This window comes from Cibotium barometz, chromosome 36 (genome assembly GCF_041138505.1).
Source record: "Cibotium barometz isolate CiBa-2024 chromosome 36, ASM4113850v1, whole genome shotgun sequence".
NCBI lineage: Eukaryota > Viridiplantae > Streptophyta > Polypodiopsida > Cyatheales > Cibotiaceae > Cibotium > Cibotium barometz.
In genome coordinates this window covers 4,386,428-4,406,577 of record NC_141081.1, presented here as the reverse complement: position 1 = coordinate 4,406,577, position 20,150 = coordinate 4,386,428, and the positions used below count along the sequence as shown (strand labels likewise).

At 43.8% G+C, this 20,150-nt stretch overlaps 1 protein-coding gene across 2 annotated transcripts in view; it reads right to left on the bottom strand.

The window, feature by feature from the left end:
* LOC147617421 (protein ENHANCED DOWNY MILDEW 2-like) overlaps nt 1-20,150 on the bottom strand; it is a 95,648-nt gene that overhangs the window by 9,696 nt on the left and 65,802 nt on the right. Inside the window, exons 11-14 of one of the 2 annotated variants that reach the window (XM_086775676.1) lie at nt 5,239-5,280; nt 1,434-1,544; nt 843-914; nt 627-745 (exon numbers count right to left, since the gene is read on the bottom strand). In XM_086775676.1, coding sequence (XP_086631802.1) covers nt 627-745; nt 843-914; nt 1,434-1,544; nt 5,239-5,280 — 344 coding nt within the window. The remainder of the gene's footprint in view (nt 1-626; nt 746-842; nt 915-1,433; nt 1,545-5,238; nt 5,281-20,150) is intronic. The other variant, XM_086775677.1, reaches the window with a different exon arrangement.

The following is a 20,150-nucleotide window of genomic DNA, read 5'->3' as shown; positions in this document are numbered from 1 at the left end:
GGGCAGTGCAGCCGCATGTCTTCCTAGTCAAGTAGCAACTCCTGAAGGTGACACAGAGTCTAGTACCCCAAACCCTAGTGTGCCAGGCAACAAGGTCTACTACACCCACCAAGATGATGTCTCCCTCATTGAGCGGGCAGCCATGGAGAGAGCACCCCCTTCCTTACTCTCAGCATTTAACCTCTTCCGAGGGTTGTAGTCCCCCACTGGTGGACATCTGTTTTTATTTAATAGTAGGATCATTTTTCCATGGAAAAACATACAGCTATTTATGCTCACATCTGATGCACCTTAAGACATAAGGCACTAGTAACTAGTGTCCAGTTACACTTGGAAACAATCTGTCTGCTCAATGTTTCTCAACAATGGAGGCTAGAGCACTTTCCTAACAAAGGTGGAGATACCCATTTGAAAACTTCCAATTGTTTGTGAGAGGAAAGAAGAGGCATTATCACACCCCCAATTTCTAAAGGATGTGAGGGAAATGTGTCCCAGTAGTAGCAAAAGCAGGCACTCAGGAAAAGGAATCAAGACAACCTATTTATAGATTATTTAGAGTGACCTAGAAAAAAGTGAAAATTTTCATATGCTTACAACTAAACTTGTCCCAAGTAACAGCTTAATACCTCTCTGTCTCCCTTGGAACAATCAAAACTATAAGCTTGGGCCTGAACTTGAGAGCATGATCAATGAACGAATTTGCCAGTTGACCCTTCACTCCAAAAGGTGGATTCAATCCCATGATCTGGACATATTTATGATCGCAATAAAGAAGAAATTTCCGTTATATATTCACTTCTCCAGCTTGAAGACAGTCTTTACAACAGAGAAGGGAAACTTACTAGCCTACTGCCTTCCACAAGTTCATTCTGCTTCACTTGAAACCAGTCCCTTTTCACAAACTTGAAGTCGTCCTGCACCCCCCAAAAAAAAAAATGCATCAGCAAAAAATAAATCGCCTGCAACCAGTATGTCAACTGTACCTAAATGGTAGAACATCCACACAAACCCCCCCCCCTCTCCTTTTTCCCCCACCAACACCAACACACACAAACGTGTATATGAATCTTCCTAGACTGGGAAATCTAGACAATAATGCTACAACAAATTAGAGAAGTCGAGTATGTGCCATATGAAACTTTTACAAGTCAGCAGCAAATGCTTAAAAAATCTGATGGTCAGGATTCCAACGCCAAATCTAGCCACAACTGCGCTCACTGAGATAAAAAATGATGCATATGCATGATTGTTAGATACTTTATCCAGACCCTGGACACCTAAAAGAGAGCAACTCCAGGTCACTTACTCTGTCAAAGAAACCAAGAGACGATCCATACAAAAGCCTTCCTTTATCAACAGCCCAGATAACTAGAAAGGTTAAGGCCACTTAAATGAAAAGAGACCATTTACGGTGTTAAGAGGAACTAACTCACTTTTGTCTGTATAATGTCAAAGTTCTTGTAATCACAACTCTTCCCCGTCTGATCCAGTTTTTTTTTCATCAGCAAAGAGAACTCATTTGCTCCACAGCAAAAATCCACTATCTGAGAAAAACGTTTATCATCAACAGACATATATATACACAATGCTTAGCACTTGAAACAGCAAAACTTTATGAGCTATCAACAAAGCAACCATGTAATTATGTACACTTTTTGTGTGAATACGTTGATTCTATATCATAAAGTTATAGCACATCAAAGGTGGTACCAAATCAATAAAATTTTCATACGAATTTTTGTTAGACTATTTTTCTTTCCATTAAGTTCCATGAGAATAATTGGTAACTAGCAGATGTTTATGCACCACCATCGGAAGTTAATATGACTTGAGAATATAAAATCGAGTGATATGTCAAACTGAAGAGGAGGCAGCAGCCAGCCAAAGAGGGAACCACTCTCCCAAGTATTTTACCTGACCTCTTTAAAGGGGTTCTGAGCATGTATATGTAGCCTATGGCTGTTTGTTTAAACTAATAGAAGGATCTCTTTTCCAGGAAAAAAATAGTACCCAAATGTTCCAGATGGAAACGAAATCTGCAAAGACGCCGTAGATCTTGGGTGACTACCAATGGACAGGAAACGCTCATATCAACCTAATCTACACCTACACCACAATGACTATGGAGGGTTTCTTGAACCAAAGGCATTCATATGGGCTGTTTGTATAATCATACTCCACCTCATCTACTCACCACATATCTCTCAGGTGTGGGGATCATAGCCATGATTAACACACTGTTTTTCTCCATCTTTTTTATTATGCAATTCGAGTTGAAGTCCCAACGCTTCTTTACTAGCGAACAAGACATTAGGAGAAATCACTACTTCTTTAAAGATCCCACAATTTGGTGTTGATGGAAAGTTAACCAACACAAATTATTCTCTATAGAATGTTTAGCTGAAGGCTACTCTCTCATATTAAAAGCTTTGGCATACCAATATTGGCATTGATGTTCATTCTTTATCAACAGGGGATGATCAAGGAAATTTAATACCACCCATCTCCGTATCCTCCAACAATATTCTAAACAGACAGATGAAATACAGATAGAAGGGTAACTTTAGTGGAGAAACCTAACTACATTGGGAGGCAAAATCCTAATATGGAGTAGCATGTGAGAAGAAATCTACTGAAAAGGAAGGTGAAATGCAGAAAGGGCCATTTCTGTAGATTATTTAGCGAAATCCTGATATGGAGTAGCATGTGAAAAGAAATTTGCTGAAAAGCAAGATGAAATGCAGAAAGGGCCATTTCTGCAGGTTATTTATTGTGTACGGAGAATAAATGCACAGGACATCAAAACTTATTATACCGGTTTCACGTCCTTGAGATCCTCCACTGTAACTTAAAATAACAAGATACAAGTTCCTTTTTGAAATTTTGGGCTTTTTTTTCTGCATTGACATGGGCAACTTGAGCTTCCAGCATTCTTCTGCGAGCCACTATGCTGCCTCCTGTAAAATGTCAACAGAAGGCCATGAATACGTGAGGATTTGGAAGGCTCCAAGAATCCATCAAGGATTTGTAAGCACCACAACCTGTAAAGGATTCAAAACCTTCAACCCTAGCTTGCTATTGTCTCACAATATTGTTAGTCAAATATGATAGTTTTGCCACATCTCTAAACACTAGTGTCAGCTTCGAAGCCACACCGTCCATCCTTCTCCAACGACACCAATAAGATGTATAAGAATTCTCCAAGTGAGAAGTGCACAAAAAAGCAGGCAGATACCAAAAATGGCAATTTGAAAACCAAGGACGATTTATGTTGCAAAGGTCAAGTTAATTGTAGCCATGAAGGAGATCAGAAAAATAGCCAATGCAGTAGTGCAAGGTGATTCTTTGACATCAAGAGTGGGGACTTCTAGGTATATCACCAATTGTAAAGATTAATATCCACCCTTACGATCGTGGGACATAGTTATGTCCCATTTTTCGACATAACGAGGCTAGCATGGAGATCGGACAATTTATTATAGTGTGAGCTAAGTTTATTAGGTTATATATATTTGCGTTGTGGCTCATTTTAGGAGAGCCATGACTTAGACCTTGGGAAAGGGACCTCCTTAGGGCCCAGCCATTCGATAGAGCACTGGCTAGTCGCATCTCTAACAATCTTGGTGACTAGGAGTTGCATGGTATGGGACATGCAAGACTTTGTGAAGTGGACTTAGCTGGGATTGCGTAGTCTCTAGCTCAGGGGTACCTTATTCTTGTCTTGTTGACCTCTATCCTCACAGTATTGTTGATGTCATGTGCATGCCTTAATCCAGCGTGATGTCCACATAGTTCCCACTTGCAGCCACCTTTTAGGCAAAAGATCTGAGGATGAGTGTGGATCGATTTGGGCAATTTTGACATCCCTAGAGGCTTCCGAAGGTGCCCAAGACATGCATCAGTAGCTGAGACATGTATTGGGCACAATATGAACAGTTTGATAACCTTTTTGATGATGTTTTACGACCCAAAAGTGGACGGCTGACCTAAATATGACTTGCCCTCACATCCTTACATAAAGGGGGGTCAAAGGCCATTAATGGGAATTTAGAGACAAGGGTTACAAAGCCAAGACCAAGTGCAACAACAGCCAATGCATCTTGATTACTACAGAAGCTATGAATCCAAGACAACACCTTTAGCATGCACAAAAGGTAGGCATGCATGAACTGATCTCACTCAAGATCCACGATAATCATAGTACATACTCATGTTTTGGAATATACAATAGATTAGCATTAGATCTCTTGTCTATCTCTTCTATTGTGTGTTTGCTAGATCATTAGGATAAACCTAAATCTAGTTTGCTTAACACGAATTATGTGTTTAGGTCTTCCCTCATGTGACAATTGATGTGTTAATGACCACTGATTACATATACTTGAATTGCTTCACGGATATGTTAGTCTTGAGTAGATCTAGGGTCACACTCAAGTAACATTCAGTAAGTGGAATTCTTACTTTGGAGCGATTCATTTGGTGCCAAAGCTTTACATTCTCTAGATTGAGTAATTATTTGGTTATGAAGATTCAATTGTTCATTGATTGATTACCTTGGTTATATGTAGAGCAACCCAAATGTGTAGTATTTTGGGTTTTCTGAGAGAGAGGTTCAAAAGAACCTTGGTATTATATTATAGAGAGAGAGGTTTTTCATGAAACCTTATAAGAATAAAGTGAAAGGATTTTCTCGAACCTTAGAAGATTAATAACATTATTAAACCTTGTCACCGTTAGTAGGCGGATGATGACACAGGGACGTGTGTGGAGTATAAAAATATGAAACTGTTGCCACTGTAAATATGTGGAGGATGACATAGAGTCGTGTGTGTGGTCTGCCGTTCCATTCACCACCATGTGAAATATGTGATGGGCAAGGGCCCTCATAGCCGCTTTATGCTTTCCTCTGGACTGATTGCCTCAAGTTTGGGCATTGAAATCATTGTTTGCTGCTTAGTATTGAAAAATTGCAGCTTTACAGTACCCAAGCATAACTGGCTTACATTGCCAGCTTAGTTGTCTTTGCGGCCACCTAAGCAGCATTTTGGCAAGCCTGTATAGACGTTGGCCCATATTCTTAGTCACAAAAAAAAAAAAGTGTTTTGTCGTTTCAAAACGTCTGAAATGTTTTGAAGCGAGAGCAAGGGTGCTACCATTCGGGTTAGATTCAGCTATTATTGCAATATAATATACAGTCACAATACACACTACAATTTGCAGGCAAAAAAGACAGCTTACCATATCCCCCCCCTGAACATACCAATGCAGCCTGTCAACAATCTGCAAACAGCACAATGATAAAAACGAAAAATCAGTACATAATTTGAATGTGTGTTTGTATGTGCGTACGAACGTGTGTAAAACAGGCGTAATCACATAAAAGACAATAAAAGGGAATAAGCAATCAATTGTTGGGAATCAAGGTCTTACCTATGTGTAAACCCACTCTTAGAGTCAGGAAGTATGTGTGTGTTTGTGTGTGTGAACCACCTCTTAGAGGGGTATCAAATAATATCTAGATATTGTCTGTGAGTGACATAAGCAGTGATGTCAAGAGGCAACCTATGTAACCTATAAAGGTACTTGTACTTCCATTGAAATAATCAAGCAAACCACATTATTTACTCATGCAATCTCTCTCTCTCTCTCTCTCTCTCTCTCTCTCTCTCTCTCTCTCTTCCGACCACGAAAGGACGACCCACCAACTATGGATGACATACCCACAACCTCATCGAGCCACACATTCTTGAGTGCCCAACCCCCCACCAAACCCCACTCTAGCAGGACTCTAGACCGGGCCACGGCACTACAAGCCCGACGCCCCAGACTCCCTGGACCTTGCCAGCAACACAAACATCAGCCCTAGCTTGAGGAGATCTTGGAGAGGCACAGAGCCACCTTCCCACACCCGACGGATTTCCAGAGCCTTCTACATGCTAACCCCATGCTCGATATACTTATCAGACCCTCTCCCTACCGGGGGGTTAGCTCCATAAGTTGTATGTTGATAGTCCCACTTTGTATCATATGGCTCGGATTTGACATTCTCAGCTCATAGCTCTAGTCTTTGTTTTTTTGTTGTACCATGATGAGATTACATGGACACATTGTATCACTTTTGGTCTCATACAACCACTGGGTCTTTTGAAGACATTTAAACTAACTCTCTCTCTCTCTTTCTCTCTCTCTCTCTCTCTCTCTCTCTCTCTTTATAAGATGCAGTTGTTTTAGACCTCGCTAATGCCCTCTTGCAATCCATAACGAAGCAAGCATTCACGCAAGGCAAATATGACGGAGCAAGCCTTACAATAACAAAGTTGATGGAGAAGGCCAAAACATCAAAAGCTCCAAGTCCGTCAAGCACTAGCAGGTTCGTGGAGGAAGCAGTGAGTGGCACACCAATGCACGTGTAACCAAACTTTTTTGGTGATAACATTACTGTTAGTCGGCATCGAAAACCCACTAGTCCTAGGCCAAATCTCCCCTTCCCTGGAAGACATCAACACAATTCTCTCTCTCTCTCTCTCTCTCTCTCTCTCTCTCTCTCTCTCTCTCTCCGGGAGCTCTGCAGGAGAGGAAGCGAAAAGCTCTCTCTTCCTCTTGGCAAGCCGGTGGGCTGGACTGCAGGAGGGCAAAAACACAGGACTGAGCAGACGTTAATATTCGAAGCGGTCGAGTTGGAGATAGCTGCCGTGCTCTCGTCTGTGCAACCAGCGTCCGTCCTCAACCCACTAGACAGCGGTCGAGTCGGAGGTAGCCGCCGTGCTCTCGTCTGCGCAACCAGTGACGGTCAAGTTGGAGGTAGCCGCCGTGCTCTCATCTGTGCAACCAGCGTCCGTCCTCAACCCACTGGACAGCAATCGAGTTGGAGGTAGCCGCCATGCTCTCGTCTACGCAACCAGTGGCGGTCAAGTTGGAGGTAGTCGCCGTGCTCTCGTCTAGGCAACCAACATCCGTCCTCGACCCACTGGACAAGTTCTTTGATAGATTGTGCTGGTTACCCCTCTGTCTCGCTCTCTTTGCAAGGGTAGATACATATTGTCTGCTAGGAGGTACAGTCGGGCACAAGGTACAGTAAGGTGCAAACGGTTGCAGAAAGCATAGAAGGGACTGTACTTCCCTTTCTCTCTCTTCTGCATACAGTCGGGTAGAACTGCAGATGGCTGGAGGACTATTGGCACGCTGCGCAGGTGCAAACAGTAAGGTGCATTGCCAGTTCTCTGTTTTACGCCCTTCCCTGCACCACCCTTGCTCAGGCCCCCAAGGCAGCAACTAGTAGGGGAAAACGTGTCTCAACCCCTAGAGGGGAAACAAGATGGTGAGAACACCCTTTCACACCCCCATGAAGGCACCAAATGCCTACCGCAGAAGACTGAGGGAAGGAATCATGTCCCCTGGCTAACGAAGGATTACGAAGATGGCCCGACGAGATGAGGCCCTTTTTGAGAAGCTTCACCTTCACATAAGGACAGAGATGAACACCATGCGACAGGAGCTTGAAAAGGAATGGACCGAGCAGATGCATGCCCAAAGGAAAGTGATATACGAAATGCTGAAGGAAGAGATATATGTCCAATTGAAGGGAGAAATGCAAGCCCAAGTACGGGTTGAGATGAAATTAGCCCAAGCCTTGATGCACACGAAAATGAAAAAAGAGATACAGAAACGGAAGGATAACATGCTCCGAGAGATTGGCACAACAGTTGCATCGTACGAAGGCACTTTGAAGACATGCATGGCTAACCGCGAAAAAGACATCACAGAAATGCAAAACACTTTGGAATCGTGTAAGGCAAAAGTGGGTGCAAGTGAGAAGGAAATGCATTCATGGGCTGAAATTGCTAGTGCCACAAAGAAACAAATTGAGAAAGTCAACCCATGGATTGAAGTAGGAAAAAAACAGAAGGATACACCAGTCAATAAAGTAGAGGTGATGAATGCTACATTGGAAGAGGAAGCCAAGAGACGGGCACGTGCCTTACATGTACGAGTAGTTGGGTGGGAAGATAAGGGAAATCCCCAAGAGGATGCAAAAGCTCTTGCAACAAAAATTGGAGCCACTGATGTACCCCTTACCGGAGATGAAACCAAGGCGAAGATATTGATCATCAAGTTTGGTGACTTGGAGAAGAAGAAAGCCTTCCTCTCCAAGGATGGCCCTCAAGGGGGGAAAAGATTTATTTGGATAAGGATCTTACACCGGCACAGATAGCACACCGGAAGGAACACATGCCGCGTGTGCTTGAGGCGGGGAAATGGGCGGTATACAGAGATCGCCGAGTCATCATTACGGAGAGGAGGCCTGCTTGACAGTGCGCGGCCTATAAGACCTTGCGATTCACGGTGTGGAATTGCAACGGAGCCCTAACAACAGATGCAGGATACTTTGAGGATACTTTCAGACAGTGATATTGCTATGTATACGGAGACCACTCAATGCACAAACAAGAGGCTTCCTAACCATAGTTACCGCGGAACGGGAACGTTCTGGGAACGTCGGATGCTAGAACAAGAGCGGATCGAGAACGTCGGGGAACGCCACGTCATATGAGGAGGGGCCAAGAGGAGGTAGGGAGAGTGTGGGGCAGCCAAGAGGAAGGGTGGAGTAGTAGGTGGAACGGAGAGTGTGGGGCAGCCAAGGGAGCAACCAAGCGGAAGGGTGGAGTGGTAGGGGAGAGCAAGTTGCAACTCAGCAAAGGGGAGAGCACTCAGGCTTCAGCAAATGACAAAAAAACAGCCGCAGCAGCAACAAAACACGTCGCCGCCGCCCCCGCGCAGACACAATCAGGCCGGAACGCCCGGAACGTGCGTTCCGCCCTACGTTCCGGCGTTCCGGGAAACGTTCCGCCACGTTCCGAGTTGCATGGGCGTTCCGCGCTCCGATTGCGCGTTCCGGGAATGCGGCATCTTCTAGACCGGCGTTCCGGCATTCCAGGACCGCGGAACGTCGTTCCGCAGTAACTATGTTCCTAACGTCCGGGGTTATAGATGGGAATCAGTTTTCTGCCCTCAGCCACGCACAATGGCAGGTACCACATGTATTTTGTCACGAAGCTCCTCCCTGTAAAGTATTGCCACTCCTCCAAAGGATCATAGAGATGCAGATGCGAGGTACATGTGGGTCCGAATATGCAAAGAGGGGCTCCGCGAGCAATATGTGGCGGTATGCTACTTTCCCCCAGCCCACTCCAGGTTTGCACCATCAAGAGAGTCACCCTATATACCACTATATGATGATATCATGAGGTTTGCCAGCATGGGAGACACATTACTATTGGGAGACTTTAATGCACGTACAAACACAGAGCAGACAGACTTGTATGATACTCAAGAGGCTATGTACCAGGAGATCACGACAGAGGATGCAGGGTTGCAAAGATCAGCACAGGATGAGGGAAAGATTACAGATTATGGCAAGCATTTTCTCACACTCTGGAGTGCACATGGGTTGGTCATATACAATGGCTTATCGAGATGGCAAGGATCAGATGCTCCCACACACTGGAACTCTAAAGGGGGAGCAAGCACAGTGGACTACTTGATGGGATCTCCTTCATTGATACCTGATGTGCGGGGTTTCACGATTTCCAGTAGGCCCATTGGCATAGCAGCCGATCATGCATACCTGAGTTTCACACTAGTAGGTAGATCCCCGAGAGATGGGCCAGCCACTCATCTACCTAGGTACCCGAGATATCAGTTTACACATGAGACAGTTGGGGTTTATCGAGATGCAGTATCTGATGGCTTGTTCGCTTTAAACCCGCATAGCCCTCTGAACGAGATCACGAGAGGATTGGCACGTGTAGTACATGCATCCACCTCATATGCGTTTCCCTACACTATGATCCCTTCCACCTACCCCCGCAGAACTGCCCCACATAACAGTTGGTATGATGATGAGTGTCGTGAGACATGAGCACAACTACAGCGTGAGATTGCCATTGGGTCTCACACACATAGACATGCTAGGATGAGCATCAGCAGATCAGAGCCATTATTGCTCGGCATCAGAGGCGCCTACCTCACTTCTACGACCTCTCCATTCTAGACAGCCCCATGGCGGAGATACTTGATCTAAGGAGAGGGCAACACTTCAACTGATCAACATACATGGATCTACCTGATACACATTTTTCAGTATTTTCCAATATTTTCTACTTAGTATCATCTCGGAGTCTTACAGTTCTGTTCTTATAACTATAGGACAATCAGTTTATTATACTTTTTAGTCTCATTTAGTTGTTCTCTTTGATGAGACACCAACTTCAGATGTACTCTCAGTTTTAGTCTCATAGCCCACTATGGCCTCTTAGAGACGTTAATACATCATTTCATTTCTCTCATGCCGTAGCCATGTCAGTACAAGCCACGATAGCTTGAGTGCAAGAGCTAACCCCAAGCATGTTTTATAACAGTTGGTATCAAAGCACACTGCTCTGCACAGAGGCCACTATCGTCGACCTTTTTGAAGCTGCCCATATACCTTTTTTTGAAGCTGTCATTGACTCTTTGAAGCTGCCGTCGAATCCCCGTTGAAAGGTCTTAATACCTTATAAGGTATTAGTGCTATGCGCTGCCTTCTGTTTACAGCTGAGAGTGAGAGCCTTCTACACACACTAAACACTTTCTCCCAAACAGCAAAGACCAAGAAGAGTAGCTGATTTTAATAAAAAAGGAGAGGCTCTCCATCGCTGGGATCAAATCCACAACACTGCATAGCAAGCTCAAATCAAAGAACTTCAACAAGCAAATCAAAAAAGTAAATTTGAGGCTTTTCAAATTTTCTGCAGAGCCAGATAAATCACGGCATTAATTTTAAAAGGTTTACATCATTTTGCAAAATTGAGGGTATATACACGACACTTAAATGTTGGTATAGTCTCCTATAGCATCATTTTCAGAAGCCCCGAAATTTGAAAACCCTAATTTTTAAAAACCGTAATTTCTAAAAACCTTGATTTATCTATAAAAGAGCTCAAGCATTATAAGAGCTAAGACCCCCTTCTCATAGCATGTACTGCCATGATGATTGGGCCTTTTAGAGTCCAAAGTTATGTGTTGTGTGGTTGTGTGGTTGTGTTGTGATCAATTGTATGTGTTGTATTGTTGTGTTGTCATCACTTGTGTTTTCTGAGTGGCCAGATCCCATGTGTACTATACCCTTGGGACCCCATAACTGGCATGAGAAACTAGGCCATGAACCTAAGATTTATTCTTGACACAATATGAGGTAATCCCTCGAGGATGGGATTGTTGGGAATCAAGGTCTTACCTGTGTGTGAATCCACTCCTAGGGTGAGGAAGTGTGTGTGTGTGTGTGTGTGTGTGTGTGTGTGTGTGTGTGTGTAATTGTTCGTTTAGGGTTGTAGGATCAGAAAGGATTATCTTCTGTGGAAGATGTCCATGGTCTATGTAAAGAGACAAAAGTACGAACCGTGTGGTCGAGCTTGGAGCTCCGAGGTTCTGCACACCACCGCCTGCCTACTTCTGCCGTTAGCTTTTTCTACAACGTCAGCCACTCTCTACTTATTCTACCACGCCAGCCGCCGTCAGCTATTTCTCCAATGCCAGTCACCCTGCCCCCTTCGCTCCTTCTGCATCGCCTTTCACTGCCTTTGCAATTGGTTGCCTTTCGCTGCCTTTGTAGCGCTGGCCTACAATTGCTGCATGCCGCTTCCTAAAATCTTTCACCCATTGTTTTCGTGCCTCCATATTTTCCACCGCTTTTTTCCTTGGCCCAGCTTCTATCCTTCGATACTCTTCTCTATACATCCCTTTCTCTCTCTCTTCGTGCATGTGTGTGCGTGTGCGTGTGCGTGTGTTTTAAGGGCCTGTGAATAGTGAACTCTTTTGTTATCTCTGCGAGGTTCAATATGGCTTCTTCTCCACAACAGTTCACTTCGGATCAGAACATGAACATCAAGGTCTATCATCGTGCTAACAAGAATGATGAGCACACAAACAAGCTTCTTTGTACTAACCTTGGCAAATCTCTCCAAGAGCTTTCTCCTGACGAATGCTTTGTTCATGATATGCTCATTAATTATTTTGTGAACAGAAAAAAGGAATGGCAATTGTCGGATCCTGAATTCAGGTTCGATATTCCTCTCCCTTGAGTGGTTTCACCACTGAAGAAATTCTCTGAAAATGTTGCAGTGGTCTTTTTTCCGGGCAAGATGTCTCTTGCAAATGAGGTGGCACAATAGATAAAATCAAAATTGCAAGGAAACGTAGTTGATGGTGGGGTACTAGGATGCCATAGGATTTTATGAGGTTCTTTTTAAAGAACCTAAACACAAAGTAGCCTTGCTAGAAAAGTCGTGAAAGAATGGCTGTAAAACAGAAAAAACAGCAAATAGATCTTGCAAAGAAGCACACGTGCAATAAAACTGAAGTAGAAGACTTGTTATCTGCTAAAGTAGAGCACGAGGGCTGCCCGTAGGTGCATACAACCAACAGCAATGGCTGAATAATGAAGTGCTAGTGATGCAAACCCAAGCCACCTATATATAGGTTGGACAAGAGCTGGTCGGCCAACATAAAAACAGTGGGCTGGCCAACTATGCAAAAATACTAGAATAATGTCTAAAAAATAGACAAAAATAGCAAGAAAAAATACTAGGATAATGTCTAAAAAATAGACAAAAATAGCAAAAAAATATCTAAAATAAGATGAATGCATGGCCTCATAAATCTGGCCAGATACAGCATGAAATATGCACATATATGCCCAATCTGGAGATGATAATGCCAACACCTCCTCTTCAGCACCAGATGGGCGGACCAACTCTAGCACGCTGAAGAAAGACCTCCAAAGAAGCTCGAGGGAGCGGTTTGGTGAAGAGGTCAGCAAGATTGTCCTGAGTGGAACAATACTCAAGTCGAAGAAGACCAAGCTCAATCCAATCCCGAACAAAATGATAGTGAACCTCAATGTGTTTGGAGCGGCCACGTATCGCAGGATTCTGAGCTAAAGCAATGGCACTCTGAGAATCCGAGAAGATGACAACAGGGATATCATCCACACAACATAAATGCTCCAAAATTTGATGTATCCATAATGCCTCGGCTACAGAGAGAAGATAGGATTTGTACTCAACCTCGGTAGAACAAGCAACAACTGTCCTCTGCTTCTGAGATTTCCAAGAGACCAATCCTGTACCAAGCATGAAACAATATCCCGTAGTAGATCTCCGAGTATTAATGCAACCAGCCCAATCAGCATCGGTAAAGCCCACCAAAGAAGAACCACCAAAATAAGTGATGCCATAATCTGATGTGCCACGAAGATACCGAAGCACTCTCAAAGCTGCCTGCCAATGAGATCTCCGAGCTGCTGAAGAGAACTAGCTGAGTACGCTCATAGCATAAGAGAGATCCACTCGGGTGTTGACAAGATAAAGCAAGGAGCCAACTAACTGCCGGTATTCTGTGAAATCCACCAAAGGTGTATCATCCTCATTAGACAATTTCACATTGGTGTCCATAGGACGAGAGAGGAGAGCAATCTGTCAAACCATAAGTTGCAAGCAGCTTCTTCACATACTTCTCCTGAGAAATGAAGATGCAATCATTTCTCTGCCAAACCTCCAAACCAAGAAAATAATGAAGTAAGCCAAGGTCCGTCATCTCAAACGTGAGGGAAAGTTTAGACTGAACCTGAGTGACCAACTCAATCTGTGAGCCTGCAAGAATGAGGTCATCAACATAAAGCACAATGATGCATATATCCCCATCAGAAAGAAGCACATAGAGGTTTGGATCTACATATGACCTCTCAAAACCAAGAGATAACAAGAAAGCATCAATCTTTTGATACCAAGCACGACCACGAGGTACTTGTTTGAGGTCCTCGTGTCCTTGAATCACAAAACCAGGAGGCTGCTCCACATAAACTTCCTCCTCTGAATCACCGTTCAAAAAGGCAGATTTAACATCCATCTGGAACACAGGCCATCTGAAACGAGCAACCCGAGCCAAAACAATACGAATGGAAGTAAACCTCGCTGTAGGAGCAAATGTCTCATCAAAGTCCTCGCCGGCCTTTTGAGCATATCCACGAGCAACAAGACGGGCCTTGTACTTATCCAAAGTACCATCTGCATGAAACTTGACTTTGAAGATCAATTTGACACCGATGACTCGTCGATGTAAAGGCCGTGGTACTAAATCCCATGTATGATTCCTCTCAATAGAGGACATCTCGGTTTCCATCGCCTGTCGCCACTATGGTTGGGCAAGGGCCTCCTCTGGAGATTCCGGCTCATCAATCGTCTGCAAAGTACTCATAAGAGCATAATTCACTGTGGGATTGGGAACCCGAGAAGATCTCCTCATACCGGATGAAGAAGTAGAGACCTGGTCATGCAACTGACTGTCAGAAAGGCCAGAATCTGGAAGTAATTGCTGGACCCAACGGGGTGGACCAGCCTTCCTCACAAATGTGGAAGAGGAAGTATCCGCAGCTGTGATGGACCCGGGGCAGCCGGGGATGAAGAAGGGATGTCCGAGCATGTGGCAGATGATGTAGAGACTGTCCAGACTGGCTGAGAAGTTTCGGAAGACGGTCCAGCACTCTTTATGGGGCTGGAAACAGCAGAAACAGGGGCTGAAACAGTAGCAACAGCAGGCTGAATCACTGCCGAAGTCACCGGAGGCACGGGGCTGATTAAGTGCTTGATGGGAGCAAAGAAAATTCACCGATATCGGGCCGAAATGGATCAAATTCCTCAAAAAACTGCATGGGTGAAGAGGAATCAAATCCAAAGAGGGTCTCATCAAAGTGAGCATCACGAGATATGATGATGTCCTCCAACGCAGGATCCCAAAAGCGGTATCCTTTCGACTTCAAACTATATCCCGTAAAGATCATCCTCCTCGACTTCGGGGAAAGTGTAGTCCTCTTTTGACCTGGCACATGTACAAACGCAACACAACCTAAAACTCGTAAGTGTGAGACGGAGGGCTTATGTCCAGAAAACGCCTCCTCTGGTGTCTTTCCATCGACCGCCTTTGTGAGAGCGATTGATGAGATGAACTGAGGTAGCCACAGCTTCACCCCAGAAAGAGGGAGGAAGACTCGCATGATGCAAGAGGGATCGAGCCATCTCCTTCACTGTTTGGTTCTTCCGCTCCACTACTCCATGTTGCTGAGGAGTATAAGAAATAGTCGTCTGCCGTTGAATGCCTTTAGAAGTAAGAAACTCATCAAAAGGTTCAAACTCACCACCATTGTCAGTTCGTAAGAATGAAACTTTGCTTTGAGATTGGTTCTCAACCATTGGACGCCAAGACCTGAAATTGGCAAATGCATCAGATTTGCATGCCAAGAAACACACACATACCTTCCGTGTGAAGTCATCCACCAAGAGCATATAATAACGGGCCCCACCAAGGGACTCAACCTCCATAGGGCCAGCCAAGTATGCATGGATCAACTCAAGTCTCCGAGTAGCTTTATGTGTAGCCTCTTCTAGAAAGGACTCCCTGTGATGTTTCCCCATCATGCAAGAGGAACAAATGTGTGGGAGAGCTCTCAACTCTGGAAGTCCACTAACAAGTTGCTTGGAATGAAGCTTTTGCAGAGCAGCAATAGACACATGACCAAAACGTGAATGCCACAAAGAAGTATCTATAATAGAAACTAAGACATGGGAGGGAGAGAAAAGCTGATGAAGATGAGATTCCGAGGAAGAAATCTGAGAAGAGAAGTTGGTGATCTTGTAGAGGCCTTCATCATGAACACTATTACCAAGAGTCCTCCAATCAATCACCTCAATCACCTCATCATCGAAATAAATGCCAAGTCCCTTCCGAGCAGCCATGTTCACTGAAAACAAATTCTTCGAAATACGTGGCACATGTAAAACATCATGTAAAGTAGCAGAGGAACCAAAAGAAATGTTACCAACTCCATGGACAGGTAAGGAGGAGTCATCTCCAATGCGTACAGAAGAAGAAAGTGGCTTGTAATCCTCCATAATGTGGGAATGTTTGGTCATATGTGCCAAAGCGTCGCTATCACCAATCCACTCAATTTCTTCATGTGTGGCACTCACCTCTACATCAGAAGTGATCTCTGTGACCACAAGAAAGGAATCCTTTGAAGAAACGAGAGAATCTGTAACTACCATGTATGCCACTTTGGCATTGCCCTCCTCTAGAACCTATCCTTGCCTTTGTCCTTGGAATCTTTGTCAGCATCTTTGGAGGTGTCCTTGGCTTTGTACTTGGCTTTGGTGGCTTCGGAATCATTACGCTTTGCAAAACACCAAGCCTCCGAATGGCCAGGCCTGCCACAATAGGCACACTCCTCTTCTTTGGAACCTTTGGATTCCTTAGAACCCTTGCTTTTGCCCTTCTCGCTTTTGTTGTTGCTCCCTCCTTTGAACTTGCCCTTACTTTGGACAACAAAAGCAGAATCTGTCTTCCCTTTGCCTCTCAATAAACATTTGTCATGTAAGTAAGTCACAAATTCCTCAAAAGAGGATAGAGGCTCACGAAAGTAGATGTGATCTTTGAAAGAGTCAAAGGATGATGGCAGCTTACCAAGCAGTTTATGGATCAGGTTGTTGATCGAGCTCCCATACTCCTCAAGCTGCCTCTTTATCCTTGTGAATTCCCCAATCTGATCAATGATATTATCTGAGTCACTGATGGTAATCTTCTCAACATCCGCCTCCAACTTAGCAATCTTCAAGGAAGATACTCTCCCGAACCTCCTCTGAATTTCATTCCACATCTGACTGGCATCACTCCAGGAAGATATGAATTGTGCCTGGATAGATGGTGTCATACAATGGATGATAATGAGACGGGCGCGTGCATCCAGAACTCCACGAAACGCGGGATCCACCAAGTGAGGAGTGGTGACAGAGGACCACACACCTGCTCCTTCAAGAAGCAATTGCGTATAAAACGACCAAGTATGGTAGTTGGTAGCAGTCAGCTTCATGGAATCACTCACTTGAGGGGGTGAATAGGATGGCACATGGGAAGGGGTTGGGATGAGGGTTTGTGGGAGGGGAGAAACAAGAGAAGTGGTGGTGGTGGTGGGGAATATGGAAGGAAAAGAAGCAGGAATCTGGGAATAAGGTAGAGAAACAGGATGCTAGGAAGAAGATCCCTGTGTATTTGGAGCTTGGGATCGGGGAGAAGAAAAGAGAATCCCCCAAGTGAGAAGAATGACTATGACCAGAAGCCATAGCTCTGATAACGCAGCAAAATCCTCCTCTTCAACAAAGCTGATCAGAAAATCAGCAAACTCTTCCTCGAAAGCTGAGTGCAACCAAGAGAAAGGAAGGAGAAGAAGGGATGGGAGGGTGGGAAACCAAAAGGAGAGGTAAGAAATGACTCCCCTGGGTTAAAACCCTGTTGTAGCACCAAAATACGGGGCTGAGATCTGAAAACGCAGATCTCAGGCTGAAAACGCAACACCTTTGTGGAAAACGCAGCACCTCTGTGGAAAACACATGTCCTTAACAGAAAACACAACTCCTCAATGGAAGACACGGGTCCACAACAGAAAACGCAGGTCCACAGCAGAAAACGCAGCTCCACAGCAAAAAACGCAGCTCCTTTGTAGATGCAGATGCGGTGGATCTTTGCCTACAACAGTGGATGTAGAAAACGCAGGTCCCTTTGCAACACTCGACTCTGATACCATGAAAGAATGGCTGTAAAACAAAAAAAACAGCAAATAGATCTTGCAAAGAAGCACATGTGCAATAAAACTTGTTATCTGCTACTAAAGTAGAGTACGAGGGCTGCCCGTAGGTGCATACAACCAACAACAATGGCTGAATAATGAAGTGCTAGTGATGCAAACCCAAGCCACCTATATATAGGTTGGACAAGAGCTAGTTGGCCAGCATAAAAATAGTGGGCTGGCCGACTATGCAAAAAATACTAGAATAATGTCTAAAAAATAGACAAAAATAGCAAAAAATATCTAAAATAAGATGAATGCATGGCCTCATAAATCTGGCCAGATACAACATAAAATATGCACAAAAATGCCCAATCTGGAGATGATAATGCCAACAAGTCGCCTCTAATATTTGGCACTCAATTGGTTCATGTATTGCCGTGGTCAACGAACAAGGATTATGAAAGTGTCATTAAGCATAAATGCCCAGTGTGGGTCATAGTGAAGCATTTCCCAGAACATTTGCATGAACACTGCCTATGTTAGCTACTTCATTGGGTAAGGTTATTTGTCATCCTCGGCGTACTGAATATGACAATCATTTCATGATTCTCTGGGACACAACTAGACATGTTGTTCCTTCAATCTCTATTGGAATAACATGTACTGATGATAGACAAATTGGGATTGGTCGTTGGAATTATGAGTTTATTTGGGATACTTTTGCTAGTGCATGCTTTAAATGTAAACAGTTTGGTCACATCTCCTACTGTCATTCATAAGCCACCAGTTGTGGCCCAACCCCCAATGGCATCAACTTCACCTTCTAATTCCCTTGCAAATGTCATTCCTCTATCACCCTCTGCTACTTTGTCTAAGCAGCAAGAAAAACCCAAAAGCTCTTGGCATGTGATTAATCAGCAAGCTTCTACCCATAAGGCTACACCATCTGCGAAGTCTAAAGGGAAAAGTATAATGGATCAAGATGGTTTTATTTCCTCAAAAAAGACTTTCAAGGCGCCTTTGTACAAAACCCCTAATTGGATGCACACTCAAGATAATGTAGCTCACAATGTGGATTCCTTGGCAACTACTGTTCTCAATACAAAAGGCGAATCCTGCTGCTAATGCAGTCTCGCGTAATTGGGTTCAAGTTTGTATTGGAGGCACTCAGCTCTTTGATAAGCATGATGTTATTTCGAATCTCCTGCGGATCCCGGGGGGGGGGGGGGTGGGGGGGGGGGGGGAGATTTGCACATATGGATGAGAGTTAAATCTTCTCATTTCTCTATCATGTACATAAGATGCTTCCAATAGAGTGTCACCTATAATGTTCAAGGTATTTGCAACCCTCAAAAATGGAGATGTATATGGGATTATGTACATACAATGAAACCAAATATAGTTTGTTTGCAAGAACACAATAGCGTGTGTATGCTGGCCAATTTGGTCATTTTGCCAGATATGACATTTTCTATGCCGGAAGCAAATAATTCTGGAGTGTTGCTTTTCTTTTGAGACATGAACTGTAGCCAACATTGGAACATAATGACACATTGGGCTGATGTATCATTGTGCAATGTACTTTGCAAGGCGAAATTTTTCAATTTGCAAGAGTATATGCATCTCAATCTTCCCATGAGCAACAAAGGATTTGGAATTTCTACAACTCCTATCCTTTGGTTGTCAAATGCTTTTGTTTGTAGAGATTTTAACAACTCTCCACGAAGGGAGGATAATACATCAAGCTTTTTCCATATGTTACATGTTCAGCGTCAAGCTTGGGACAATTTCATTTTGCAAACAAACGCCTCTGATCTTTCACTCTCTACTATGGCTGGAACTCCAGAATTCACTTATCGCCATAACAATAATGGGCTGGATTGGATAGATGGTATTTGTTACATACTCGACAGTATTACTCCTTTTCATGCAAGCTTTGGGTTGATCATTCACCACTATGGTTGGCTTTATATTTTCATATGCCCTTATGGGAGCCTCCTCTACAACATCAAAGACTCTTACACATAAATAACAACTATCTTTCACATGATGCCTTCAAAGCTTTAGTACATGATGCCATTTCTCCGCTTTTCGCTCACTTATTCAATGAATTTGACACTGCTTGGTTTCGTTTTGTTCAATGAATGCAGATAGTCATTGCTAACTATGGCAGGTATTATGTTGCAGACGCCAGGCAAAGAGTTGAAATGGCTAAGAGACAAATCCAATCGCTCACGTCACTCGACCATCTTCAAATTCTTACACAAGATCTACAAAATGTGTTATGTGAAGCCAAAGCGTGTGTCTCTCTGAATCAACAAAGAAAGATAACGAAATGGCAAATCAAATCGAGATGCAAGTAACTCCAAGATAAAGGTTGCTCATCCAAGCAATTTTTCAAAAGCTTGCATATTGATAGTCAGAAACATAAAATAGTTCGTATTAGGAAATTTGATGGCACATGGACATCCACAAAAATGGAGCTTGCAATTGAAGT